Source organism: Eutrigla gurnardus (assembly GCF_963514095.1).
Source record: "Eutrigla gurnardus genome assembly, chromosome: 9".
NCBI classification, from domain to species: Eukaryota; Metazoa; Chordata; class Actinopteri; order Perciformes; family Triglidae; genus Eutrigla; species Eutrigla gurnardus.
The window spans coordinates 14,577,838-14,594,662 of NC_139923.1; the positions used below are offsets into that span (position 1 = coordinate 14,577,838).

Sequence of the window (16,825 nt, forward strand, 5' to 3'; positions counted from 1 at the left end):
AAGGCGAGGCAATAATAGGAGTCCCATATCACAAAGGCTGAACTTGTCATGAAATATAGAGTTGTGGAGCCAATCATTTATGATCCTATTTTGGGTGAAGGTCCCAGTAGATATTTGTATAACATTCACATTAGATTCTCACATTGTTTTTTGTGCAATCCAACACTTTGTCAGGCTTAAGTTGGAATCTTATAGGATTTGAATGTTGTACTATTTAGGTCCCAAATGGATATTTAAAAAGGATGGGCAAACATTTCAGCAAGGTTCAGATTTTATTGCAAAATCTGTCCTACGTGATGGAAGGCTAGATTCATGAGGGGATTTTTTTTTACTGAAAAATAAAAAGAACAAAAACATTGGTCTTAGGTTGTCTGTTTCTGCCATCGTAATGTAAGGTGGTGACAGTTGTCCAGGGAAATATATTATTAAAAGTCTCTCGCTGTGCAGTGTTGTGTTGTATATGTCTGCCATCTATTGGGCTTTCATGAAATACCACTTTGCAAATTCCTTTAAAAGTGCAGAGAGTGAACAGTTTTTGACAGACTGGTGAAATATGTCTAAAATTACTCATCAGTGGAAATAGTAAATGGTAATTGGTTTACAGTTTATTCAGATTTATAGCATGACAGATAATCCATGAGTCACGTTTGGAATAGATGGGCATCTAGAAAATATGTACCACTGTCTCACATTTTAAAGATGTAAATTAACCCACTATCTTTGTGAACATGAAACATACTGCAGTGGGGAATCTCAGTGAGACAGGAGCAAAACCACGGCAAGTTGGTAGTGCCCATTGAAAAGAAACATTTTTGTGTTTATGGTAATGAGGAACAGTGGTTTGTAAAATAGAGGAAAAAAATAAATACCCCCAAATTTATTAAAAGAACTCACTTATATCCTATAACATGTGTTGCGGTGGGAGCTAGGGTAGGACGCCAGGAAAAAGAGGGAGTGGGTGAGTGCAGGAGTCGGCCGAGCACGTGCCTCCTGAGGTCCTCTGGTCTCTGTCTGGGATCAGTCCGCCTCACCAGTCCCTGGGCTAGACTCCCATCATCCCCATACCCCGTCTACTCTGGGCCAGACACCGCCATGACCACTTGTATTGAGAGGCCTGACCACCATTGTGCCACAGCAGAGTACACAAACAAACAGTGCAGATACACACAGGTCTGCTCCCCTGCCATTACGTAGACTCATCAAGCCCACTCGGCTTAGTCATACCATAGGCTTCCAGTGCAAGCAGCTCCCTCTTGGCTCTGAATTGAGAATCTGGCAGAAGATATTTGCTCATTTGTCCCCACACATGTATGTGGTTTGGTAACGCTGCTAGGGACTGCTGCCCCAGCCTTTCGTACTGTCCAAATTCAAAGCTAGCCAGGCCTCTCCTGGGTAATGTCCTCCCACGCAGTCTGGCTATATGGCTTTCTGTTGCTCATATTCAGCTGTTTACATCCTTACAATGTGTTTTTTCTGTGGGTTTTTTGGTATGCAGCAAGGATGAGCCAAAATACGTAGGCATTGTTTCGTCTCGCAAACTACTCAGATTCAATTTATGTGGATTTTGGTCTTGAATATAGACTATGTGTTTTTGTTTTTTATTCTTATTTGCACAAATAAAGGCTTACTTCTGCTAGGTGTATCTCTCAAGAAATTGGACTCATGGTGTTTCCTCCGTTACTTTATGGGGCTGTGCAATTGTCCCTATTTTGTCCCAAGAAAGGGCGAGTCCCCGTCATGTGGTATGAGATGTTTGTCCCCACATGACAGGTAAAACATGCTCACACACACACACACTCACACAGTATTTCTTCCCTCTTTTCATGTCGACCACAAGTCTGACCTGCTGGCCTCTATTTCCTCTGAAGAGGATATCCCTCTTCAGTAGAGCCTTAAAATCCATCATAGCAGACGACTTGAGATCCTCATGTATGCGCTTCTCCACTATTGTCTTTGAAGCGTTGGGAGGCTTTGGCTGGGCCCAGCCACAGTGATGATTACAGTCTCATAGTTAGGCCGTTACTGACATGTGCTCAGCTCACTTTCTGTATGATGTCCCCTAATGTTTGATGGAGAGAGGAGTTCTGGTTCACTGATAAATGTAATTGGGAATGTGGTTGTTGGTATCCATGCCCACGGTCTAAAACTGCTGCTGCCACCTTGTTCCCCTCCTCAGTTACTCTACCAAAGAGGATTTTCTGAAAATCCTTCCCCAGGCTCCCCGAATGACAAAAAGACCACGAGTGAAACCCACAGTCAACATGTTTACACGCATGCACCGAGTATCTTGAGTAGAAGCTTATGTAGACTACAGTCATTCAAGTGAGGGCATTCTGAGGACAAGCTGTAAATATAAGTCTTAACTGCCTCTCAGATATTATTGGGTGCAAAGTAAACAGAATGTTTTAAATGTCACCATGGAAACGGACGTTCCATGGATAATACTATTTACACGTCTGAGTTTGCAAGCTAATATTGACATGTCCAAATTATCATAATCCAGTTTCCTGTCATTGAGTTATGACTTGCATCAGGGTATTGGCTCAAAAACCATGATGTTTTCATGACCAGGGTTCACCAAGTATAACTGTAGCGAATACTCAATGTGATAAAAACATTCTATCATTTTTCCATAACATTTTTTAGGCTATTGGTAAAATAACATTTGAATTTGTTCATTATTATAGACACTCACAGACACAAGTAAAATGAGATTGAGACACTGTGAATGATTAGGAATATTAGGAATATAGCTATATACAGTATACAGACATTAAGACTTGGTTTGTAAAGTAGATTCCCATGCCCTCTTCAAAATGGAAAAATTAGAACAGTGCGTCACATACGGGAGAAGCACCAAGCACAAGTACAACAATTATATTGACAAATCCCATTCAGCTACATGAGGTTTTAAATAATAAGTAAGTACTTATACACATTTGATCAGCTGCCTTGTATTTTTGAACATGCCAAAGGACCATCAACAGGCCAGGACAAAGAGAAATAATGGGGCTCAACAAGAACTTGAATTGTGGTGTCTGTGGAAAACTGGACCGCTCTCTTGGTGAGTGAGTAGCACTTGGTGAATAGCTTACCTACTCTATAGCAATAGTGGAAGTGATGGGGCGCCACCCATGCAGTTACAAATGGTCCTGATTTTGATAGTCCATACTGAACTCATATTTGGAGAAATCTAATACTCCCTCAAATGACCCCTTAACATAACTGTTTTTCATCACAGATGCAGCAGCTATCTTTTCACCGAGCCCATTTTCTCTTTTATTTCTGTTATGGCTTGCAAAATATATACATACAGATGTGTTCTCCCTTTTCATTAACTTGGAAATTCAGAAAGATATCAAACAGTGGTCCTCAAATGTTACTGGGAGGAAATACGATAAACAATACTATAACTAAAATAATGTTTATTCCATAGAAAAAATACCTCATCCAATGCATACAGTAAGGAAGGAAAAGTGAATGTTACAAAGAAAGGCTTATAATGTCATGAAAAGAAAATTGTTGAATGCAATCATCCTATTCTTTAATGGCCTTTCAAAATGCATGCACTTTCAATTAAAAATACTTTCTGGATGTCTCAGTTCTTAAGAGATTTTTAATAACATAAAGCTTCTCCACATTTAGCTCCATTATGCCAGGTGCAATGACTAGCTTGTCATCAAAAGAAAGTGTGCTCTCATCAGAAGCAGCTAGTAGCCTTTCATCTCAGAAACTATCAAAAAGTAATCAAACGTAAAATTAAAACCTTGATGCTGATCTATGCACTGATTTACCCAAAACAGTGTGTATAGTGATGACAATGATCTCTTAACACGTAGTAAAATGTGGCATCCACCTCTCAGAACCAGAACTCCGAAACAAAGACATGAACGTTGATGATGTTCTGGCCGGAGTCGCCTTGAGCTGTCAGGTTGCGCATGGACAGTTTCAATACTGTTGTCAATGGACCAATCAGAGACTTCACCTGACGAACAACACCTGAGGGAGACGAAGAAAAACAATATCAGTGACAATATGTCCTGTAAATACATAGACAAACCTCTGGCTGGCTTTCTGACACATATACATTTGTCGATTTTGTGATTTTTTCAGAAACGTAATGCTTTTTTTAGGAGCAGCAGTTAGCAAAGATAAGACTGTCCTTGTGCTTGTTCATTTTGATTTGGAATGTTTGAATTCATTTATTGCTATTAGGTTTAAAGGGCCACCCAAACAATGTTTCCTCACTTAATCCTAGTGGTATCTGGCAAAGCAGATAGTTTTTGGTTTTAAGTGCTGAGGTTTTGATTTCAAAATTCTGCTGCAGCTCCAACAGAATAGAGGATAATGGGATATTGTTTGTGGTGCTCAGTTCATTCAAAAAGGACATTTGTCTTTCAACAGCAATGCTTCAGAATAGTTCTTCTGTCTCACGCATGTCTGACAGTCCTGTCAAATTTATATATTATTCAATTGTATTCAATACTGCTGACTACGTTCATTGTGTAATGGCTTTTATTCTGACTACAAAATAATCAGTCAATTGTCAGCAGCTTGATTTCTTTGGTAGAACACTTTTCAAATAATTACTGACCCTAACAACAATAAATCTCTGAAGGGGAACATGTGAAAAAGTCACTTTTTCAGTGCTTGTATAACGGGCGGTGTTGGACTCAATGGCAGTGCAGGAAGACTCCACAGGGGAAGATGGCGACGGTCTTCAAGGCAAGGAAGTCAGTCGATGAACAGAAAAACAGACAGAATGCAAACAGTTCGGGAGCTCGTACAGAAAACTGTGACTGAGGCGTCTCACTCAAGGTGCTACGGCAGCACAGTACGGAAGCGTATTGCTGCCACACCAGAAAAAATTAAAACTGATCCGTATCATGAAATAACATGTTACTGATCCTGAAATAATGTGAAAGTTATCATGTTATTACATGATGAATAATGGTCTTGGACGGAGGTATAGTCCGTGTCCTTCCAGCTGATCAATGAGAAATGACATTATCTCCAGAGGGTCGGATTCAGTTTTCCTTGTGAACAGCCCCATGGATTTTAAAATCCTTCTTAATGTACGTATACTTATTGTAGTGGCTTTAAGTTATGTGCACTATTGTAGTGTTGCCATTCGTGGGTTAGTAACTTAATCACTGATATGTACACAGAGGCAAGGATGCGGTACCAGCTTATCATCCATCGTGCTCAATAACAGCAGAATCTCTCCGTGTCTCAGCCCAAGCATGAAGTAGAACTTAATCAACGTGTGTACATGAGCCATATTCCCCAAGCCGTTCTACGAACACTGTTCCATAGATAAATTTCACGTTTATTCATGATACGGATCCCGTTTTTTTTTTTCTTGGTGTGGCAGCAATACGCTTCCTTAGCAGAGAGAATCACCAAAGGTGCACCATATTTTTCTTACAAGCCAATCAGAGCAGGATGAGAGGGGAACCAAGAGGGTGAATACAGGAATATACATACAGACAATATGAGGAAAAACAAAGTGGTTTTTGAACATTGAAGAATGTAACATATTCCAGTAGAAACCAAAAAGTATAAACCTGAAAATTAGCCTGATATCTCCCCTTTTAGGCAAGGGTTTTGGCAAAAAAAAAAGTTATTTTCCCAGTCTTTTGCTTGCCGGCATCACTTACTACTTCCCTGTCTCCAGGTGTACCATGGTGTCTGCTGGTGAATGTGGACGGGCATTTAAATGTGTAGCGTTAACAAGCGATGTTTGGACTGTCCATGACAATCTGAATTGTATTCTTCCCTCCCACCTTCCACCATCTCCATGGATAAGAGACACCCCTCTATCATGGAAAAACAGATGGGAGAATAAACACACTGCAACAGAGCATTACTGAATGGCCATGGAATTCATTGGGTGCTCTTTTTAAGTGAACATGCGATTACACGGGAGAAAAAATGCCAGTGTTTATACAGGCTGTCAGCAGGCCTTTTCTCTGCAGAGGGCTGGTGACATTTCAGCTCTGGCCTGTTTGAACAACAGCCATCGCCAAAGTGCAGTCAGGCAGCACAATCACCACACTGTGCTCCTATCACTCCTTCAGCCATACTCTTTTTCTCATTTCCTCTCTTATTCATAAGTGAGTCAGTGAAGTGTTCAAGCTTTTGGTATGATTCGTGGGTTTAACTCATCGTGGCTGAAAATGACGACAGGCAGACGATGATCCATTATGCGGCATCCGCTGCGTCCTTTGGGACACTGGGATTGTATGATGGCAGATACACCCCCCACTCCTCCTCCTCCTCCCCTCTTCCTCCCCTCTTTTCTCTTCCTGAGGGGGCCTGGTGTTTGTGGCACCATCGCTGTGGTCCACAAGGATAAATGAGTCCCATGTGTTTGATGGAGGGGAGCAGTCGCAGTCACGCGATACCGCCATGGAGGCATTCCTCCAAGAATCCATCCTTAACTGTGGAAGGGGCGAGCAATAGTAGCTTGAACTGCTGTCTCTCTCTGTCACTTTATTTTGCTCTCTCGTCCCTCTCCAAGTCGGATCTGTGGGCACACAACAGATTCCAGCAGATTCCAGCAGATTCTGGCGATAAGCGCATGGAGGAGTGTGGAATGGGGCCCATCCAGGGTTGCCCCCTTGTTTTGGTGTTTTGGGATTCTGTTGCGTAGTGACACGAGAAAGAGCGGAGTGGGACCGAGATTTTATTGTTTCCAAGGCGTCAACTCCATCAGAAAGAGCTAACCTTTGCCTAAACCTAACAACAGCCGCAACGTTAAGAGAATAACCAACATGGAAAAAGAGATTGAATTTTGAGTCTGAAAAATATTTTCAGACATTAAGTAAATTGAAATGGCACTCAACTCTGACTTGACCGATGCAAACTCAAAGCAAGTTCAGAAGGTTCATACTTAAATCAGACAAAATCAATTCAAAAAGCTACGGTTGCGGGTTCAGCAAGCACGCAATGAAGATGAGTAAGATATTATAAGCACTATATGGACCACCGCAATGACAGATGGGATTCAGTCACATTAAGATTATATATAACGAGGCTTTACACTGAGGTCAACTGCGGGTAAGTTTTCCACATAGAAAATCCTAAAAATTGTTTCGATGGGAAAAAAAATCTGAGCAATCTGGCCGCATGATGAATTAATAACGAAAACAGACACATATCACATTGAAATGGAAAATTGATTAAGGACATCTAAATAGTGCAATATGTGGAATGTGTTTGTTTGTTTTGCAAATTTATTTGTGGTCTAATTAGCACACGCAGAGGGCACAACTGTGCTCTTAGGAACAGAAATTCTGGGATAGTGCCGAACACCTCCTCTAAATCGCAGAATTCCCTCCAAACTCACTGTTGGTGATTTGAAACTTAACTCAAAACACAGTTCTAGTTTTCCTCACCTCAAAACTCGGCGTCTGGGTTCTGTTGGGCGTGATAACAAACCAAGGAATGTATGTTAATATGTAAGATGTATCACAGTTACTCTAGTGATTTGTGGCATTGTAAGAAACCCCTCAATTGTCGAAACATGTTTTATACAACTTCTAGCCTTTGTTTAACTTATTTTTTGCACAGCCTTGAGGGCATGAAGAAGGCAATTGTGTTTTTACAGCGTGGGTCCAATTCTGCACAAAGGAGCTTGATTCTAAAGTCAGTGTATGTGGTATCCTCAATGAGGAGAAGGCATCAGCTAACAGCTGGGCCTCAACATACTCTGTGAACCTGAGGTGAAACCACAACCGCATACTCATCTTTAACATTTCATCCGGGCTGTGAGGCAAAAAGCCAACAGCCACAAAACAGGTTGACTTTGATTGGCTACCACCTGAGATTCAAATAAATAAACACAGAGAGGTTTTTAAAACCCTACAGCTGACAATTTGCCCCGTGACTCGCTTGCAAGGTCATGTAAGCTGAGGCCGGAAGTTCCTGAGCAGGAGATCCAGTTGTAGTATTGGGAAGGTCTGTGGTATCTTTCCATCTCGCTGAGGTATCTCCCACAGGGTGCAAAGGTGACTGCGCTGGCTTGAACAGCCACCATCAAACAAACAGCTGTACAATCTGCTCTCTAAAACATTCCGCCACACCATAAAGTAGCCCCTTAAGTAGAAAATAGCCTTAAATAAATGCATGCTTGTAGCAGAGACACTGCCACAAAACAAAGTGAAGCAAATGCCAGGAGGCATTTGTCATCCTTCATGGCCACGAGCGCTGCAATATTGAAGGGTTACATGTAAACAGTACAATTTCTGGGTTTTCTGGTTTCTACAACTCAGTGAGGAAGTGTATGACAAAATCCCAAATGAACGGGTTTAACACCAGAGACAAACGAAAAATATGCATTGGCCTCACCACAGTATTGTATAATGACACACTGGTTGTAGCGCTATGCATGCTCACTACAGTGAAACCATTGGAGAGAATCCAGTTGGTGTACAAAGTTCCAGTATGCAAAGAGGGTGTATTGGAGGGCATTCTTCTGCATCATTATGTCTATAACTGTGATATATTTTGTATCTCACCATATCACCGAGGTAGAGCTGAGCCCTCAAAACATGAACACAGCAAACAGTGTTTTTTTATTCAATTATTATTTTTTTTAACTATTTCTCTGAAAAGTCCATAAAAGCTAGGAGACATGCCAAAGAAATTGCTAACTCGCTCCCTTGTTACCCTGTTAGCAAAGAAAGCAATTACAGTTCCCATAATCCAATCAAATATGCAACATAATTCACTGTACGTAGACCGAGCCCCTTGGGTACCTGATCTGTTTACGGCTTGGTCACTGGTCACTGGTCACTGGCACAATGAACGCTAGTCAGGTCAGGCTGTCCAAACACAACCCTGACCACTCCAAAGAGGGGGTGGGAGCCCTGCCCACCCCTGCTCTAGAAGGCCAGCGCATGCGGCTTGATATTTTAAGGTCAATTAACAGCGAGTCATACTTACAGATCTCTCAAATGGCCCATGGGTCATTGTTGGACCGTGTCGCAAACTGGTTAGTGACATCACTGAAAAGTAGCCATAAGGAATTGGTCGGTTTCTTTTCTTGGTCTTTCTGTTTTAGCAGTTGTGGGCCAGAGCAGCTGAGATGACATAACATGGACCATTATCTTTACCACAACCTTTGCACTATATTACAAGTGACCTTTCAAAGCTAAGACCCATAACTAAGAAGCAGAAAATAGAGTTGACAATGTAGACTAAATGGAAAGGATATGAAAACCTGCTTTGTTTGCATTGTAAATCAGGATTTGATATTATATCCTCCATCTACATTATAAATTGAGGAGAGTACACGGCGTCTTGATAGGCTGTTTAAGTACTTTGCCATATATTTTTGGTATATTGCCACATCAAAGTGGATAAAAACCAGCATTCGTTTTGTGAAATGAGCTATTACCTTAACAAAGTTCTTAAAATCACAGTGCCAGACGGCAAAGAGTAATGACAAGTATAAATGAAATAGATCACCAACCCAAGAGAGATAAGTGTATCATGGTGAATTATTAAGACAGTTTTATTGCGAGTAGTGTGTTCTTTAATGTGTACATACCAGTATCTTTTTGAGCGTGACATATCGCTATCTCTTCATCAGAACATTGGTGGTGGAGGACCACCCGAGGAGAGCGCTGTGCGTTTGACTGTGGAGTTGTTGAGTGGAGAAGACCCTGTTTTGATTAGCTGTACTAATGTCTTGCAGGGCAGACAAGGATTCCTCATGGGCTTGGCGCGCTCTAGTGGGCCCACTGCTGCCATGTCGTTTTTCATCCAAATGACAGCCTCTCAAACGGAGCAAGTTGTCTGCTTATCTCCACTGCTGTCCTCAGCTCCTCACCAGCACAGCCACAAGCCAGAGCCACAAGCTCCGCTGGTTCTGAAGTAGTCACGTCTCACACAGTAGGCTCACATTCCACCAGCCACTGTGGACGGTTTGCACTGAGGACCATGACTACCTGCATAGAGACAAACTGTCCACTTCCTCCGCCATTCATCTTACTGGCTACCTCACCGGCTGCCAGCTCCGTGCCAACGGCGATGCAGAAAGGGATTTATTCTCTGCAATAGGATATAAACCGCAGAGGCACATTTCCACCTGCATTTCAAAAATGAATGGAATTTAGCTGCGAGGTCTCAACTGTCCATTTTTCTCCAGAGGATGGCTATAATTCACAAAGGGAAGGTACTATATTATCTGTTGCTGTCCAAACATAAATATGACATAAATCAGTTGTTCCCGCTGAAAAGAGTTACACAGCAGTGATTAATGGTAAGGTAAAATCCTTCCATGCCCAAAAAATTACTCATGAAGAGTCATTGGACACATTCAAGCGATGACTAAACATGTGCTTACTGTTTGATTTCGCAGTTGGCTGCTGTGTCAAGTAACAGTCACATAATTCCTCACATAGTGTCGCCACTTATAGCTTCCCAATTTGTTATCTTTATACTTCATGTGACGAACAGGAAGAAAATGAGCTTAGCGGGTTGTCACATTGTTTCCCCACATAATAGAAACATACATAATTTCCACAACTGCTGTACCGAGTAACAAAAAACAAAGCTGAAAGAATCCCAGCACGCTCAGGAAGCAGACCTAAAGCAACACTAGCCTATGATCCCTCAGTGGGAGTGGTTAAAGACAATATTGATCCCCACAATGATGTATGTCACCAAGCGATACTAAAACAGGGAGACCACCGGCATTTTATCAGAGGTGAGAGACTCAGCACAAGACTCAGCCCATGCTTCCAGCAGAGACCACAGAGCCAGTGTTTTCAAAGGGAGGACCATCCACCTGCCGACTGCCAAAGTCAATTACCCCTCTATCAACCCCATTCAAACAACCTGTCCTTAATCAGAAGTGGATGTCAGCGTACGCATGAGTAATGCATTCTTGGACTGTTTGCGTTTCCAAATATGTGTACGATGTTATGAGGATGATATCACTCCTGCTAGGCGTCTGCATACCTGCAGGGATTTCCGTTTAGTCGGATGCCGCTGTGCTACTGTGGTCGTCATGGGAATCCGTAACTGTTTGATTGGTTCTGATCATGTTTTCCAAGTGTTGAGGGCTTGTTGTGTTTGCACAGATGTGTGAGGCTGTCAGGGTTGTCTTCCAGATGTGACAGTGCTGAGAAAGCCAATGATGGATGACCATGAACTAGGAAAAAAGAATGGTGCATTTCTCACACAATTTGGTGCACTGTCAGCCTCTTATGTGTGTGTGTGTGTGTGTGTGTGTGTGTGTGTGTGTGTGTGTGTGTGTGTGTGTGTATGTGTGTGTGTGTGTGTGTGTGTGTGTGTGTGTACTGTATGCACATATGAAAAACTAAGAGTCTTTTAAGGCTTTAAAAGAGTGCGTAATTGAGCATAACGAACCTCTCAAGAATCACTTTTTTTTCCAAGTCAGCAATAGATTCTGAGGATTCCTAATTGCCTCTTTTGTCCCTTTCAAAAAACACAAGAAGTAGCCAAAAATAATGTCCAGAGTTAGTTTGAGTTTGCACACTTGTTCATTAGTGGAGCCTCAATGTCTGCTACTCTGCACATCCCCACCAAGCTGTAATACCACTGTTGGAGACACTGGAGATACTGGAAACTAAGCTTCCTTAAGTGACACGTCAGCGAGCCTCGTACAATAGTTACGCAACAGCAGCATCTGTGGGCCAAAGCACCAACAGCACAACCCACTAAATAAAACCAAAGAGGGGCCTTCATCGCGGCGTGGACACCACACTTCAGTGTGCAGTCAGGGACCAAAGGCTCCAGTGCACGGGGGCCTCAAATTTGGATATGTGATGGTGCTAACATGCAAGAACTGCATCCAATAACCATCCAATGGGTTTGGGAGAGAAGTGGCTCCTCACAAACAAGCCTTTCATGTGGTCGTCAGTTTAAGTGCTCTAATGCTTGGCGAGACACTGAGGCCGAGCGTGGGGAAACGGAACAATACTTTTAACCACATGAATCAAAGCGAACCAGGATTACTTCTGCACATATTTCTCTCTCTCTCTCTCTCTCTCCTCTCCCATTGAATCACAGTCTCTCACTTTGTCTTTATCCCTCTGCAGTTTAATTCCCCCTCCATACTTGCCCTTGCAAATGAGCACCACTATAAACAGGGAATTTCTCTCTAAATCCTCTTCACACACAAGCACACACAGCGGATGATATGTTACAAAATAAGGCTTATCACTGATAATTACACCATGGCCCATTCCATTATAAGACAGTACGATATAATTATAACTGCTTTTTGTGGTGACTTATGTAAATTATTGCCGGTTATTAAAAAAAAAAAAATTCTTATGTCTTTGTGACATTACGTTTGCTAAGCGCACTTCTGTTTCTTCACAAGTCTACAAGAGAGGAACAGTCGCGCCTACAATCCCGCCTTGCAACAGCGGCACGCTCTTTCCTCCTCCAGCCCTCCCTTTTCATTCTGTAAAGACAGACGTGCATACTGACGGACCTTTATCAGCGAGAGAAGAAGAAGACGCCTTCTTTACACTATACTGCCCTGCCTGCGTCCCCAGCACAAAACACCAAGATGGACCCAAGCATGTCATCCTTGGGCTCCCAACACCCTCATCCTCCGAGGGCCAAGGCTCAGTTCAGTTCTCCCACAGACCTGCTTCTTCTTCGGCTCTTTTTGCATGCCGGCTGTCACTTCACAGGTAGTTACAATTAACTACTTGTCAACTGCAATCACTCGTGCCTACACAAGTATGGATTTATGCACTCTGTTCCAGTACATTCAGACCGCCGCAACTTATTGTGGAAAGTAATTATCTGCTTGGGCTACGCATGGCCATAGATAAATGAATAAGATGGTACTTTGTTCAACCACAGGACCGTGGAAATTTATGCCAAATATTTTGCGAGACAGAAACAGGCCTTCGTCTGTCTCAAAGAGCCACTCAGAGGACAACTCTCCAAAGACGCAGACACCAAGATCCCCCATGAAGACGATGACAGCTATGTGATGCCACAACACTGTGAAGAACGTAACTAGCTATGTCAGATGTACTTATGTCAGGACCTCCAGACATTCTTTATGGGATATTTTGGGGCACTTTGTCCTTTCTCAGTGTGCACATGTGAGTTTGATTTGTTAAAAAAAAAAAAACATATATTTCATACATTTCAAAATGAGAAATTAATTAAGAAATCCCACCCCTTTTCAATAAGAAAATGACATTTCCAGTCATCGATACTGGTCCGGTGGTTCAGGCTCTATTATAAAGCTGCAATTGTCACATGTTTGCAATAGTTTGGAGCACTCCACAACAGAAGCAAAGTAAAACCCCTGTACTCACCCACATACATTCCATTCTCTACCCGCTTGACGATGTCGAAGGCGTTCTCCACGTTGCCCTCCAGGATGTCAAACTTGACGTCGTAACTGCCTAAGTGATAGGACCCGTAAGCCGGCACTGTGGTCCTTAGGAAAACAATCTCTGTTGGAAGATAACAATTAGACACAAAAAGCTTTTGGAGCCTAAAGCCTCATAATCACACTGGGATTGTGCAGCCGAGCCAGTGCCAACTGTTGCTTTTTTTTTTTTTCCTTTCCAAGAGAAAGACAATAAAATGGGAGATGGAAATGTCTGTGTTTATTGTACACTGAGAGGGTCACAGGGAGGTTGAGGCTTTTCAATGCTGTTGTTCAACTGAAGGGCCTCGAGTCCTTTACACCCCAACTCAGAGCTTATGAGAAATGACAAGAGCTTAACTCCCCGTGACGTTGAGCATGAGTGTGTCTGAAACATGCACTGCATGTCAGCCAATAGATGCTTGCGAGCTGTCACTGTCTGCAAGTGATTACCATGGTTACTCATATCCCACCAGCATGGCACTTACTCTCTGGTGTGGGCCAGCCAAGCCGGGACTGCATGAAGAACATCATGGAATAACTAATTTGGAGGTCAGAGGTAGTCATATGGATTCTGACAACTGCAGGGAAATGCAGTTGATGGGAGCTCGGAGATTAAGGGAGATAAAGTGGAGCTAACATGGGGGAAAAGACTGAGGACCACATTGACACTAAAATAAACCCACAAGTTATCATGCCGTCTTCAAATTCGTTGTTTCCAAAGATTTTAACTGGACATTCTGTCACAAAATGAAGCCTCAACTATGAGCCTTTGTGGGATTGCGGTGAAGAGTGGAGGGATATACAGAAAAAAAAATTGGGGGAGGCTTAGATGATCAGTCATTTTTGAAGCAACATTTCAACATGTTGGGAAATACACTTAGTTGGATGAGAAAATCCCCACTCTTACAATAAATATGAACCTACAGCCATCAACTGGTTAGCTTAGCTTAGCATAAAGACTGAAAATAGGGGAAAATGCTGTAAGAAATCTGCCTATTTACTCCTCTAAAGCTCAATAATTCATGCTCATTTGTCACCTTTACAGTTTTATGTTTTGTATTAATCACTTAACATAGTTCTAGAGGTGCTGTTACTGTAGGTGAGTTATATGAAGATGGAGAAAGCCAGGCTAGCTCCCTATGTTTCCAGACTTATGCTAATATGACCTTCAAATGCACATCAAATTAACTTTGACCTACCCTCTGGCCTCGTGAACTCTCTGAAGGTGGGCAAGGAGATGAAGGTGTGGGACACTGAATGCATGGGGTCCAGAACACAGGCGACGTCATTGGGCTGACAGGTCTTTATACAGCGAATGGTGTCAGAGCGTTGAAGCCTCATCACTCTGAAGGAGAGAATGAACAAACACACACCCACAAAGAAATAAAACACAAACAAACACACACACACACACATATCCTCTGACCTTTAGCTAATGTCTATATAAAGCCTTCAGTCAACCGCCTTTGGTTTTCCAAAGCTCACAATAACAGGGTATCCTTGGGAGCAGCCCACTACATAATCACGAACTCAGTGGGACAACTCCAATCGCGGCTACACAAACACTATCTGAACAAGACAGCAGGGATTCTGGATATAGCAGTCAACATCAAAACAATCACATTCTGTGTGGCTTGGAAGAATAATAAACCAACAATGGCCAAAGATCATGCTGAAGCCAACCTTTTGTAGCTGGAGACTAGCGCTGCCATTGATGCTTTTCTGATGCACGATTTCAAGCTGTGTGGGAAATGAATTACTACACTCACAGAGAATGATCCACAACCTGCTCAGGGGGGAAAATTGGGATTTGCTGAGCATCCCCGGCTTCACATCAGATAATCTCTTGAGGGGGATTTATGGGCTAAGGGAGTGTTCTAAAAGACTCCTAAATTGTGATCAACATGACTAGACAACTCCCCAGCCTCACCCCAGGGCAGCTCTTATCCTATTATTTAGGGCTTTGTTTATTCCACAGACTAATCAGTGACAGGTCGGAGGGAATGGAGGGCCTCTGCTGGCTCCGTAGGCTAACGCCACCTGAAGTATCGCTATTCACTACCTGTCTGCTACATAAGACTTTGAGAGATGTTTCTAAGGCACTAACAACCTTATAAATCAAGACGTTGTCTTTGAAATGATGAGAAACTTGCGATCACGAGGGAGCCATTGAAACAAAATAAAAGCCTCGACTTTGACATTCAAGATGTTAAATTTACGCTTGGTATTCACAAAGGAGACAAGTCAGTACACGGTTATATTAAGTTATGAAAACAGCCAAGTTGCCATGTATAAGTCCAGTTAATGTGCGTGGCAGCCATATAGCCACATTGTGAGTCATGGGCCGTGGATCTCTGGCGTTCCTCACGGGACCTATACGCTGCAGCCCAAAGCCCAGGCCCGACTTGGGTTGCAGGGCTCCTTCCATGGAGAGTGAAGAGAGAAGCCCCTGACAAAAAGTCAAGCCACCACTGGGTAGGGGCTTGTAATTAGCAATTAGCGGGTGGGTCCAAGTTTTGCTTTGGCCCACGCCAAACCCACAAAATGTTCTCCTAGTTTATAATACCACAGCTTGTGCTGCAGAAAGACCCGAGCAGGGCTCTAGAGGACAAGGTGAAATCTCTGTTGGGGTAGAGAGTAAATTTACGAGAAGATAATGACCCAGGGTGAACTGCCCCCTCGTATACAGACAGGCACTTCAAAGCAGGAGGGGGCAAGTGGTGCTAATTACAGCTCCATGTGTGTGTCGAGGCATACCGTATGTCGGCACTGAAAACACCTATATGCGTGTGTGTGTTTATTTGTGCGAGGGTCTCATTGTGCATGCAAAGATGCTTGTGGATATGTGGATTTGCGTACATGCACAGATCTACATCTTCTTCATCTCCCCCATGCCTCACGTGGCCCAGCCCAGGAGAAAAACCCCCAATACTTTCAGACCAGAAAGAAAAACAGACTTTTTGGATGAAAGTCCTCTGGTCAAGCGTAGAGCCTTTTATTTTTTTTGGTAATTATTATTTATAGTCGGCACATTGATAACGACCCAACACAAACACGGCAGGGCATCATTCATTCTGTGCGCGGTGATGTTGCTGTACCACAAATTGTTCAGACCACCGGCCAGAGCCCAGAGCTCCATAACTCAATGTCAAAGGGGAGGAAAAAACTTTACGTGCACCACTATTTCTTATTTTAAGGATATCCCCGCTAGGGACCAAGTGCATCCTTACTGGCCTGACAGCTCAGGACAGGAGGTACATAGGACATCTGAATTTACAGTTATTATAAGCCACAGCCCTCGGGCAGCAGCCTCACAGCATGTCAAACTATTTATACTCTCTCCTGCTGGGGCACATTTCCCTCTCTTTTGCCACTGCATCCCATCGCGTGTCACTTACTCAGCCTTCATTTGGATTATCTGTCTGCTTTGGGGTTTACACCCGC

General features: G+C 42.9%; 1 protein-coding gene across 1 annotated transcript in view; it reads right to left on the minus strand.

Annotated features, from left to right (window-relative positions):
- Nucleotides 1-3,251: 3,251 nt before the first annotated feature.
- The window catches only part of fbln1 (fibulin 1), a 28,604-nt gene continuing 15,030 nt past the window's right edge, over nt 3,252-16,825 (minus strand). Inside the window, exons 15-17 of the mRNA XM_084016937.1 lie at nt 14,581-14,726; nt 13,323-13,463; nt 3,252-3,999 (exon numbers count right to left, since the gene is read on the minus strand). Of these exons, the coding sequence (XP_083873063.1) occupies nt 3,860-3,999; nt 13,323-13,463; nt 14,581-14,726 (427 nt within the window). The 3' untranslated portion in view covers nt 3,252-3,859. The remainder of the gene's footprint in view (nt 4,000-13,322; nt 13,464-14,580; nt 14,727-16,825) is intronic.